At 40.3% G+C, this 13,478-nt stretch overlaps 1 protein-coding gene across 50 annotated transcripts in view; it reads right to left on the minus strand.

Annotated features, from left to right (window-relative positions):
- Positions 1–13,478, minus strand: part of LOC120820365 (neurexin-1a) — a 192,650-nt gene that overhangs the window by 26,385 nt on the left and 152,787 nt on the right. For 32 of the 50 annotated variants that reach the window (XM_040178037.2, XM_040178022.2, XM_078104173.1 and 29 more), the window contains 2 exons: positions 6,330–6,501; positions 884–973 (listed from right to left, as the gene is read on the minus strand). In XM_040178037.2, the coding sequence (XP_040033971.1) occupies positions 884–973; positions 6,330–6,501 (262 nt within the window). The remainder of the gene's footprint in view (positions 1–883; positions 974–6,329; positions 6,502–13,478) is intronic. The other 18 variants (XM_040178031.2, XM_040178030.2, XM_040178038.2 and 15 more) reach the window with 1 other exon arrangement.

Consider the following 13,478-nt stretch of genomic DNA (forward strand, 5'->3'; position numbering starts at 1 on the left):
TTGCAATTTCCTTCCAATCTTAACATTTACAAACTTGCTACGTTCTATAAAATGGCTACCGGCTGTGATCATTTGACTTTTCTTGTGTTCAATCTCACGCAGAGCAGGGCACATTTCAGGAAATTTGGATCTATTCATCCTTTTAGCAAAAAAGCAACCAAGGAAAAAAGAGCAGATATGGTTGGAAAACAAAAATATTTAAATACTGCAGTTTCAAAACACAAAACAGAAGACAAAAAACACAAAACATAAAATGATAGGGCTTATTTCACATTTAAAGTGAACAATATGAATACGGTATTGAACTATGAGAAAACAAAGCATGCACTTAATTTGTTTTATATAACAGTTCCTTGATCTAGTGCCCTATACATATTTACAATGTCTGTTAAAGGGACTCAGAATTCTGATGCCAATTCATATTGCTCACTATTTATCACTGCTAACAGTTTACTCAGAACAGATAAAAAAATACCAATTACAGTACTGTACATATTTCCAAAAGTGTTTCAAATAACACTTGGTAACTTATAATTGACTAGACAAGAACGTTTAAATTTATCATTTAGATGTTTACAACAAAATGCTACAGTAATTTATAGACATTTTAAAAATGCTGAATTTAACGTGGATTTTAATTCTTATTTACAGTCCCTTTAACCTTAAGCTGACAATAAACACGTATTAAAACAGCTGACATATATAAAATATATACATTATTATACATTAGTATGAAAGACTACAAACTAAATTTAACTGTCTAAATCATTTTATTTTAAATTTTACTGAACATTTATTTTTTAAGGTTTATTATTTACAAAATGTTGCTACAACTTGGTTATGATCAATTTATTTTATTTGAAATTTTAATCAGTGATTTTACCTTTGTCGAGTAGCCATTCGTCAACTACTCGACCAAGTCGGTATGGGATTCGCTGTCTAGCAATCGCCAGGCGTTCGTTATCATTGTTGCCTTTAAAGTTTAAAGAGACATTTCAGTGGTTACAATCTGTAGAGTCAAAGGTTAAATGTTCATACTTAATGCTCCAGCTATACAACAGCACAATGCTTTTATATTAAAAAAGTTTTTTATATTTAAAAAAACAATAATACGAAAACATTATTTGAACAAACGTCAGTCTTTTTATTTTATTTTAGCCAACAAATTAGGCCTATATTAACAAATTAGGCCTATATTAATGGAAAATAAGTGGACTAGCACGCAGATGTTTCATCTAGATTAATAGACCTATGTTATCAACCAATCCAAATCACAAATTTATACATTTTCATTACAAAGTCTTTACTCAAATATTTCCATCCCCTTTGTCTTTTCCCTCCACATCTTTTTAACCGACTTTTAAATTAGTTAATAACATCATTTAAATTTATTGTTGAATCAACCGTTTATAGTTTAATGGACAATTTAACTTTAACATATTACAAATGCCCACCCCATTTATAAATATAGTATAATTGACAATAAATAATGACCCAACTGCAATACAGCCATAAACACAGTAGACATTCAGAGCATCTGATCAGAGAAAAGTCAAAAGACAATGTCAAAGTAGGCACATTCATTGTTAAATATTCAATAAAACAGCTTTGACAAATGCTACGAGTCACAAGGAAGGAAGTCAAAAGATAATTGCACAGTGATGACACTGGAGTTAATGGAAAAGTCGTTTTCAAAAAGAATTCCATAATCCCCCAAAAAGTCGGACGGAGAAAGAGCAGATACAGAAAAACTCCAATATCGAAGGAGCACTTTGGCATTAATGACGGAAAACTCTGCATCACCCCTTTGTCAAGGCCAATAACCTCTCCAGAACAGAAGACTTTCAGCGAAGTGGCACTGTCTCAGAGAGCTTTTCCCCTGGCATTGTCTGCAGAGATTGAATTCAGTCGGCTCCATTCTTCCGGCAGATTGACAATGTTTGTCCCATCAACTATATTAATTCAGTTCTGTCAGATAAAAGATCCGGTAGCTAACAATGATTCGGTGGAGAAAAGCTTCGAAGGGGAAAGAGTAGCAGAAATGCACACAGTTGGCCTGTTGAAAGGTCTTAAAGGTAAGAGGACACATAAAGAGACCTGTTTTAATCGCACCGGCTTAAATTACTGTAGGGGATCAGCTACCAGAACGGGTTCAAAGCTCGTCTATACAGGGAATTTGTCTGCAGTCGATTGTGCCTGGTTGGATTTAGAGGAATCCCTCAGCATTGACGTAGACACATGCATGCTGCGTTACCGCCTCAAAGTGTGTGTTATACGAATATGGATCTCTGATTTTATACAGTGGGCCACATTTCTGCCACGGTGATGAACAAGTTCTTGGTTCAAGTTCTAAGTTAAATCATTTTTCACGTATAACTTTTCTTGGTCCATTATTATGAGCAACTTGCTAAACAAAGTGATGCCTAGAGTTCTTTGCAAATGTAACTGAAACACTATACAATAGTGCATTTGTTGGTGAACTTCTAGTAATCCATTTACTGTAGTGAAACAGAGATAAGTACAAAGTAAGTAAAATAAACTACACTGACCAGGCTCGTGGTTATGATGATCACGCTGAGCGTGACGCAAATATTTCATGCAGACAGAAAAGCAGAAGGTCTTAAATGGATGACCAATTCATTCATTTCTGTTGTTGTAGAGTATTGATGGGCTTTGCTAATTCCTGTCACCTCCATTTGTCAGTAATGTAGTGTCACTTATGTCACCTCTCTGTTTCCCAGTACAGTTAGCATACAGTTGTTGGGCTGAAGAGACCAACTATCATTTCCATGGCGCTTTCTCTGATTTATTTGTTGTTCAGTCATGCACATTTCACTAAACATGTGCTTGCTTTGTTCCTTGACAGCCACAATGTGTACAAATGCTGTTCCTTTTGTATTCCACTACATCCTGCTATGAAACGTCGTGCTACTACAAGAAAGACAATCTCAAACGGGCAGGTAGACGCAAATACAGTAAATACAAACTCATCCTCACACAGAGCCTCCCACTGTGCCAAAATCCTCTAATGTGCAAAAACATGCTCTATTTTCATAGACCGTACGCACTTTATCCGCCTCGGCTGTGCCCCCCCCCCCCCCCCCCCCCCCTCCCACAGCTAGCAAAGCTAGTCTATCGCTGAGCCCATCGCTAAGCCTACCCTTATTCAGGGGTTAATTAAGTGTGGCAATAATCAAGGTCTGATCGTGTATTGATCCTCACTGTGGGACACCACAGTGTTAAACAATGCCATCCCCCGGGCTTGGACGCAGCAGCGGAGCCCATTCATCCTGCCTGCGAGCGGAGCTCGTGACTGCTGCCGAGCGGTGATTGTGTTCGGCGTGGGACAGCCCGGCTTATCTCCTCCGCCAGACAGCAGCGATTCAGCCGAGCCGTCCCAACTGACCCGCTTTGCCCTCACTCACTTTTTTTATTTTTTTATTAATAAAGTGGTCAGATAAGGTGGGAGCCTTATCTCATTACAAGCATTTGGACACGTGCAACAATAAATGAACAAATATGCAAATGCTTCCTCTGTTCATGGAGCCGGAAGTATTAAAGAAGGTGGAACCCAAATCAAGCTTTGAATATTATTTATTCTGTTTCTATTTGTTCTTTACTCTGGAGGTAGCAGCCTTTGCACCATCCGGTTGCAGCTTGCTCAGCAATGACTGCTTACAAAATAGGCCGAACAGGCCGGTGGATAAAACACAGAAGGATGGGATGGGATGGAGCTCTGACGGACAAAGCTTAGCCTCCTCCCCTTTTATCCCACAAATCAGACTCCACACCGCAAGGTAGAAAACAGGATAGAGAGTAAGATCAATCGAGGGGACGGGGCTGGACAGTTAGGGATAAATAGGACAGAAAAGAAAAAAGCGAGTGCAGCGAGAGGCAGAGCTCTTTAAGTGCACCACGCTCTGATAACAGCGTAAAATAAGGCCAGGGACTCGTCCATTATCTTTGTGTGCAGGGAGTGTTCATCGGGTGCTCCGCCGGTACACTGCGCCGCCCCCCCTGCGGGCCCGGCAGCGCCATTGTGGCGGTATTACTTCCGTGGCCAAGACCCAGATTTTTTTATGGTCGCCCCGCCTTTTGTGTATACTACACAAAAAAAAGCGGGGAAAAAAATAAAGGAAAGATAACCGAACTACAATACATAGAAGGCTGGTTATGTCTCAGCGTGTGTGTTTTTTAGTTCCAAGTAATCATGCCAATGACCCATAAGTGTGTAGCAGTACAACACTTTATAATGAGATTACGAGGGCAGCCATTTACGTCTTGGTGAACCAATTATTTCCTTGCTCTGAGAACGATCGCTCCCTCTCATGTAATCTCCTGCTCCATGTCAATCTCACTCTCCAGCCATCAATTTCATCTTTGCTGTCTACTCTTATTATAATCACTGTTGTTCTGTCAGTGGCCTCGGAGTGGCTGGAAGCTGCTATTACGAGTGCGTTAGAGGCCTACATGGATACTAATCAAACTAGAGGCGAGCTGAGAGAATAATGCCTTTGTGTGCCGGGGGGGTGACGGGAGGAACTGCGCAGTAATTGTGATTGGATGTAATTAGTCTGCTAAGAGACTAATAGGGTAGCTGGACTTGGCGTGGTCACTGATGCATGATTGGAAGGGATGAGATTGGTCATTTCTCCCTTGCAGCGTTGATAACTGAGCACTTATCACGAGATAATTATCTGTCTAGCGATCTTATTCCACAACACATTGACCAAGAGTTTAAAATACAATACGAGATCGCTGGTCTTTTAAGATATACTGCTTAATATTTTCAATTGCCAGGCAACATGTCGTCCAATAAATGATTAACTTTAAAAGCTACTCCATGTAGGTATTATTGTTTTACCAAGCGCCCAATTCTCTCTCACATTTACTGCTAAATAAATAGATACTTGAATAAGAAACACTTAAGTATCTCAGGTTTTTTTTTTAGCTGCATAAAAGTTGTTTTCATCAACTACACCTAGTTTATGAGCTGCACATCTGTATGTATCATAGGTGTCTTAGGGACTGGGGGTGTTTGTTGTTTGAAGAGTGAGAACCCGGCTGTTCATCCTGCCATGTCCACCACCTGTCAAAAGCCATCAGCTTCCTTCTCTACCTGAGGCAAACAGCAAAGATTGACTCTCAGTCGGAAAACCGTCTTTCATTTGGATGAATGCGCTGGTCATAGCTTAAAAAGGTCACCAAACATTATGCAGCAGGGCAGAGACAGGTTGAATTTGTCTATTTGTCCGTTTGTTCTGATGCCGAGTCGTCTCATGAATGATCACAATCGAACAATTTTGGAAGTGGGGGTGCAGTTTTTACTCTTATAGCGTAGTCATTACTATGTGGTCGTATAATAGTCACACTCCTTCAATGCTCTGTAGGTTTTGTCAAAGCCTTTAAGCATATAAAAAGATACAAGCACTCATCATACTACTGTCCTCTTGACATTCTACAAGAACTTACCAGTGTTGCTGAGTTATTTTTCATTTCCGACAATAGAAAAATAAAAATATAATGGCAGAGTATGCATCTCCACTTTCAAGAGACACAACTCCATCTATGTAGTGCACATTACCAGCCTCCACCACGCCATAAAAGAAAGTGCCAGCACAAGCATTTCGTAACAGGTGTAATTTGTATGTGTTACACTTTCACTTAAATGACTGAAGTCATTAGTAATGATGTCTATGTGATATTGTAGTGTATGCTGTGAAAGGGATGAACATGTAACTGATCAACTGTTTTGTTTTGTTTGACTAGGAAACAGATGAATTAAGGCCATCATTTAGTTTGAGTATGTTAAGGTCTGTACACGCCATAGTCTTAATTTCATCAATCTTCTGTTATGGCAGAGAAACAAATATTGAACTGGCGCACGATTACTTGCAGAGTGAAAGTGGTAATTTGTCTGTAAATAGTCTATTGATTTGCTGTTTTGTGAGCAGAAACTGAAGATGTATTATTCATTTTTACAGCGAATATAATGCAGACATTGAGACACGGCGGCTGCTTTCCCTTCTATACTTTTATATTTGAGACTATAGAGATTCTACAGCTTTATAGTGCAATCAATCACTTTACGCAGATTTGTGCTGTTTAACAGCGGCAATTAATGTAAAGCGATAATGATGAAAAAAAACTCAGCAACACTTGCATTATTCGTAACAACTGTTGGAAACAAATAAAAAGCAATTAAAACATATGCCAAGTCAACATAGAACACCCTAAAAGACAAAGCATTACTATCTCGACAATCTCTTGGTCATGTTTTCACTTTCTAGCAGTAGCAGAATTAGTTAAAGGCCGGGCGGGTGACTCACCTGTGGGGTAGCGCTCAATGACTGGCAGGTCATCCACCTGCAGAGTGGCATTACCCCCACTCCTCGTAAACTTCACTATATGGTACTTTCCGTCATTTACAAACTTTGACGTCTCCTCAATGTTAATGTCGTCTGTTCCGACATTGAATACAACAGCAATGTTTCCTTTTTCCTGAAAAGAGAAGAACACAGAGAAGAAAAAGCTTTTAGTGACGATAATTGGCAAAGCTAATTAGATAATAAGCAGCACACACATTCATCCATACCCATTCATAATATCCTCCATTATTACTTCTAAATGTACCAGATTCTAAATATAATGTAATGTACATTTTATTTCTAGCAAATAGCTATTATATTTAAAGAAGCCTCTTAACGGTGAATAAATAACGTCAGGATGTCATTTAGTGTAGCTCTTTTCCTCTGCAGTGGTACTGTGGTACTGTGGTCCTATGGCGTTCACATCTGGCATTGCCTAAAGGAACATGAACAGTGACGTATACTTTTTGCTCTGTTAGATATTATTCCAAGTGCTTATAAAACATGCTTGGATGTTTAGATTGTTGCCTTAGGTTCGAAGCCTTACTTAATCTTCAACATGGTATTGCTCTTAAAAACACAATAACAGTTTTACAGCCCGGTGTACTGCGTATTTTGCTCTGTGCTGTTTTTATGACATCAGTTTATTAAATTAAATAGCAAGTTGTTAAGAGTATCGCCTCTCGCCTCAGTGCTTGATGTACTTGTTCTGGCCTTCTGTCTCATACTGCCATCTGGTTCTTTAAAAGTGCAATCTTTTTTTGTTTCAGCCAGTCATCCATCACACACGCACTCCCACACACAAAAGGCGCAGACACACACCAACGCACCAACACACACAATGTTCCGGTGCCTCAGTTTGAAATACTTTATGCAAACCCTTATTAATTAAAAAAAAAAACAATGTAGCTTCACCCCCTGCAGAAATGCTACCATTAAATCTGAAAAGTACGTGCTAGACAGAATCATTAAACTGCAGTAAATACAGACATCGATATGCGGAGAGCACAAAAACACAAGCACGGGAACATTAGGACAATGTCTCACAGGACGTTTGAACCCAGCTTAGCCTCAGTTTCCTCAGGTCCACGTGTTAGGTACATGCACTCTAATAGGTTCCAGTGCAACGTCGCCGACCCCGAATCTTACGGCTTGATAGCGTTAAGACGTTGGTGCAGCGGTTCGCTCTGCGTGTGAGCTGCAGTGAAAGGAGCATCTGGTTGGAGGCTCTAGTTGCTGGAGCAGTGCAGCACTCTGCATGTCATTATCCAGTCAGCACAGCCAATACTACACTATCTCTCTCTCTCTCTCTCTCTCTGTCTGACTCGTCCATATGCAAAAACAGACTCTGTTTTACAAACCACACTCACACACACACACACACACACACACAAACACACACAAAGAGCCTGCTTCTTTCACAGTGCAGAATGAGTCGAGCATGTCTCACGAGCCACAAGCTAAAGTCCAATTAAAACCGTTTATAATGTGTCACACCCCGTTACTAAAACTAGGCCAATTGTATGTTTTGAAATGTAATTTAAACAGATTATATAATCTGATGCATTAAAGCTACAGCACTAACACAATTTACTGACTCCTCGGGGGCATAAACACCAATTACCACAGTATGAAAAGCAGATGGTTACAGTGCTCATGTCTGCACAACTGAATGGGCGAGCGGATGATCTGCAGACGCTGGTTTGGTAGTAAAACCTTGTGTTGGCTGCAATCAGGTTAAGAGATTTACCCTCTTCTCTTAAAGCTCATCTCGCGATCCAGCAGGTCCTCAGCAGCGCTAAGTATGGCAAGAGGCAGCAGATACTCTGGGCCTGTGCCATCTCCCACCTCACACCGAGGCTCATTTTCACACTAAAAAGGCTATATTTGAAGTGCATGACTAGACAGCAAGATTTGACCCGAGGACTACAATCTGCGATTCAAAAGGCCAACTTTCTTTTTAATTCACTTCTTTGTACTACTGCGGTTGGAAAAAAGAGACTTTAGTGGAGGGACCAACCCAATTAAAATCTCTTTTAATAGCCTCCTTCAATTGACTTTTAATGCTCCCCGTGGACTCGTTAATACATTTACTGCATTTAGTCACAAACTGCCAACTCAAGTTTCCATAGCATAAAAAAAAAGCCTTCTTCACAATCTTGAAAGAGATGTAGATGAAACTGGTTGAAGGACGATGAACAAAAATCCAACCATCATATTCAGGTAGTCAGAAATCAGCTGAAAGAATAAGAGCTGAATCTTAAGGCTGAGAGATTTGGTTTGTGACAGGCTTAACGCCCATGATTCTCACAGATTAATGTGATTACTCTGACTAGCTTTTCCTCTGCCCTCTGAAATAGGATTGGTATTTGCTTTTAAACTTCAACATTATGTTTTTTCGAAAATACATTTTTTGCGTTCCCTGAAATTCGATCTACTTGGACAAGTGGTTCCTCACAGTGAGGAGCCTAATCCTACAGCTCTAATTGGATGGAGCTTATGTCAGTGTGATTGATAGCTGCTTACATAAACCCAATCCAGTACACCCTGTACAATTTTAGGGCCCGCTAACTTGCTAAGGACTGCTCCCCAAAGGGCTGCCCCCCCCCGGGAAAACAGGCCTAATGTAGGCTGAAAATGTACTGCAGCGAAGACGTGAGCCCTGCACACTCCGCACACTGTCGTGATTAATTGCTCATCAAGCTGCAATATAGTTTAATTAACTGATGGAGTTGATCCACCATTCTCCTCTAATCTGTTCTTTTTTTTTTTTAATGCTTCTCATCCTTGCAGCTGGAGGGTGGAGTAGCTGCCGCAATACTCTGGGTGTCAGTTGCTCGTTAAAACTCCCCATCTGCACTCATTATACAACCACGAAGATACTTTTTTTTACCAGTAATAAAGCTGCAAAACACCCTCTGCAGGCCAAGGTTTTTTTATCCTGTAATTATTGGTAGAACTGAGTGGCATCATTTGTTTTCTGTTAATCATGTCAACAAATTTGTCTGATTATACATGAGTTAAATGCTTAAAGTCAACCAATAAAGTTCCCTTAATGTCAGTTTAGGTTGTAAAATATTACTGCAGCTTAGTTAGAGTTTGTGGTTTGTGACCCTATTTATAACGGTGTTCCTATGAATAATAAATCAAATAATAAATCAAATATTGTGTATTTATGTTTTTGTTCAAATGACGTACGTTGTTCATAATCTGCTTGAGGCTAAAACAAACCCGGTGCAACACAGTTACACAGCGAGTTGAATGGTTTACTGCAGCGTGCACATTTCCCTCGCCCACGTAAAGACCGCTTAAAACCCCCCCAAGAGAAGCGGTATCGGAGACGGTGTCGGACCTCCTCTCCCATCTCTGAGTAAAATGAACCTGCGCTGTAGGCAGAGAGGTTCTGCTTGTTTGCGACTCATTCATGTTGACGTTCACGTCGACAACCATTGTGCGTCCGTCACATTTCATATCTCACCGGCGCGACGCCAACGGGGCTGCAGCACATCTCCCTGCGGTGAATATGTCTGTGAAGGGTCTGCTGGCAGGTGGGAGAGCACCGTTGTCATCCGCCCAGCGCGCGCCGCGCGCGGGGGTCTCTGCATGTGCGTGTGCGTGTGTGGGATACGGTGCTCTCGCTGCAGAAGCTAAATGTCTTAATGTGGCTGGGGCCAGCAGACTGCTCACTTATCTTTTAATTACCTCTGACAGTCTTCTGCTGCTTCTTTTTTTTAGAAAAGCTTAGTTAATGAAATTAGAGAAGTAATGGAATTATAGGGAAAATGTGTTTCCCCTCCTTACAAAATATATTCCACAAACCGTACATACTCTTCTCGACAAAAGTCTTTATGCCACTCATACATACTTTCAAGGTTAGACAATTAAGACAGCATGAAAGAACTTCCATGTGCTTGCAGAAAATAAAAGATCAGCCTAGTATTGGAATATGATACATTCCCTCTTTTATACCTCTAACAACTTAATGATGTTATCGTTGAGTTAATAAATCAGTTTAATTTCACACATCTATACTGGTAAAATCTGAAAAATAAATATCCCTTTCAAAAAATACAAATTACGGAAACGCAGGCCTATAAATGTTGTACAGCTTCATAGTACTTGTACTAAAACAAATACAAACTTTACCTTGTATTGCCATATCTAAACAATCAAACATCAGCATCTTTTGGAAAAGTATTTGATGATAAAACTCAACTTTTGCAAACAGTTTTGTATCACTGTAAGACATTTAGACTTAGCTCATCTTAATTAGGCTTTAATTATCCTTTGATTATACTGCCCCCAGCTCCTTATAGTGGCCATAGGCAAACAACTGCAATATCCTTTAAATTGTCTCACATCCCTATTTGTCAAACAAACTCCTTCTCTGCTACTGAAACAGGCTTCACTTCTTATTCTACGTTAAGGCCAGAAACCTCACGGACAAAATCCCAACATGGCGTCTCAGAAGCAAGCGTCCCTACGCTGTGCAGCGGTGCTGCGTGATCCCGAATCGTTCCTACGCATGATGGATGCAGCAGTGCAGTGCACAGGATTTACTAAGAGGTGGAGAAACGTGTCAAAACATTGCTCGCCTGCAGAGAGAATTGCCCCGACATGCGATGTTAGGCGACCACGACCGCTGAGTCGTATGTTACGATTGTGTCGCGCTCATCACGACACCACAGCTAAAGAGTCTGCAGGCAACAAAACCACAGAGTTACTGACTGTGATCCTGGAGGAATGGGATTTAAACGGGTAACACCCAGCGTAGTGAGTGACTGTGAAATGCAAATACATAAAAAGGAGTTTTGATGGAATTATTCTGCACATTCATAAAATAATATGACTGATATATATATGTGTGTGTGTATCTAGATTGCAACATTTATGGTTTATTTATGGGATCACTAAAACCACAAGCATGCTTTACAAGAACTTAACTGACTGGTTTATCCATCTTCTTATATTTATCAACTCTTAGAAAACCACAGACTTTGAACTGCATGTCAGTCAACTTTTAGAAAAGGAAAGAGTTCCATCGTAGTGAGGCACAGGAGCTCAGCTCATTTGAAAATGTCCAGCGGCTATAGTGCTTAATTATCTGTGAAGTCCGCTTTAAATTGTTTCTATTGCTAGGAGACTCTATCAAGGAGCTTCATCAAATATAGAAAGTTAATAAATCATCAAGTCTGCCGCAGCAGACCTGGCGGGTCCCGTTAATTAGGGAAAAATACAAAACCACGAATTTATCCTCATGTGGGAGCAGTACCTTCTGTGTGAGATGTTACAAGAAAAGAGTGTTTTCACAGGGCCGAGTGACTGCATTAAAATTCAGCGTTGTAATCATCACTGGTACAGTGGCACTGGAGTTCAGAGGTTCACACTCAGTCAGGAGTGTTCATAATGGGAGCGTCAAAGGAGCTTGTTCTGTTTTTCTCCCCCTTAAAATGACTTTTTGCTGCCCGTCTGAACCCTTTCTCTTGCTCCGTCTTTGACACGTCACATCAAGGGAGGTCAACCGATAACTGAAATTCCGTTCCGTTCTCTCCCTCTCTCCAAGAAATCAATTCAGGTTTCAGGTGATTCTCCTGTCTGTCCATTCGTGACAGCTGGCGCACAGTCCGGGTGAGATGACCTTCATCTCTGTCCTCTACGCCAGGACATCTTGCGTCCCCCTGAGGATAGTAAGAGTCCAGCTCACTTCATCTATATGATTCAGAGTATCTATGGCTGAATAAGATCAAATATACACACGTGTGTATTTGGGGAAAAGGGGAATGGCACAACCGCCTTAGTTGGAAATGTAAAACAGCTCAGTTGCCGGCCGGGGACGTACGCCTGAAGGCAGAGGACATATGCCATGACTGACCCTTTCTCCCCGACACTCGAGACGACAGGGATACATATCACCACAAACATTTTGTCGTGTCTGTTCAGATCATCGCTAGTTTACGAGAACAAAAAGAGACGAGTAAGACGTGCGTAATAACATTTGTGCTCAAAAGTGTTTTAGTTCCCTCAAAAAAAAAGTGGATTTCAATTTTGATGGATTTCAGCAGACCAGATTTCTTGTTACTATAATTCCTCACTCATAGCAAACCCTTCCTTGTTCTTCTGAGGTTTTTCACTGTGAGATCTCATTGTGTATTTATGTGACAGGTTTGCTAATCCTGAGAAAGGTGTCACACATATTTCATCCCAGTGAAGCACAACCACAATCTTTACGTTTAGAAATATGATGTAGCTTATTCATAATCGTGGCTCGGTCTTTTCAATTTACAACCGTGTAATTATTTGGGTGATTGATATAAGAATGAGTTCAAATAATATGTCATCCTGACAGGCATAAAACATTCATCCACGGATTTGAGGTCATATGTTCTTATATATGAGCATAATAGAAGCGACAGACTTTGATGGCGTTTTCTTGGAAAATACTTTCATTCATTCTGACAAAACTCCACTTTTATAGAGATTAAAAAAAGACAAAGTGCGACTCTTTCTCATAACAGAAGTCAGCAATACTGTTAGAAATATCAGGTATATATTAATAAAATAAGAGCTTGAATTGGTAATCATTTTCACCTGTGTGATCCCTCTCACACTGAGAACGTATGAAAGTATTTAAGCATGAATGTATGTAGGTCGGTTGGTATGTGTACAAACAGAAACATGGTTGACAGAAAGGCCCGAGGAAGTACTGGCTGTACAAAAACAAAAGAAATACACCACCGTCACAGCCAAACACACATTCCACACAACTTTGAGTAACTCCACCTACGAAAAGCACCTTGACTACTAAGTCTTGTGATCCTCATGCTCTATTAGGACCTTTGCAACTGATACGGCCACTTCTGTTTTTGTAGAGGAAGAAGAAGTTTCTTAAAATATCTCTATTTAACACTGTGACCTGTTAATCAACACCGCAGCCGCCCTCCTGTAGAGCTCTGCTCCACGGTGGGATATTCAGAATAAGACCACCTTGTTGTTGGACACAGTACATTTGGCACCAGCAGCTTTAGTCCTTCCTGGTATATTAGCCTTTAAAAGGTACAACAGCTTAGATTGATGCATTTGTATGAAATATAATAAATTACACTTATGAAT

This window comes from Gasterosteus aculeatus, chromosome 6 (genome assembly GCF_964276395.1).
Source record: "Gasterosteus aculeatus chromosome 6, fGasAcu3.hap1.1, whole genome shotgun sequence".
NCBI classification, from domain to species: domain Eukaryota; kingdom Metazoa; phylum Chordata; class Actinopteri; order Perciformes; family Gasterosteidae; genus Gasterosteus; species Gasterosteus aculeatus.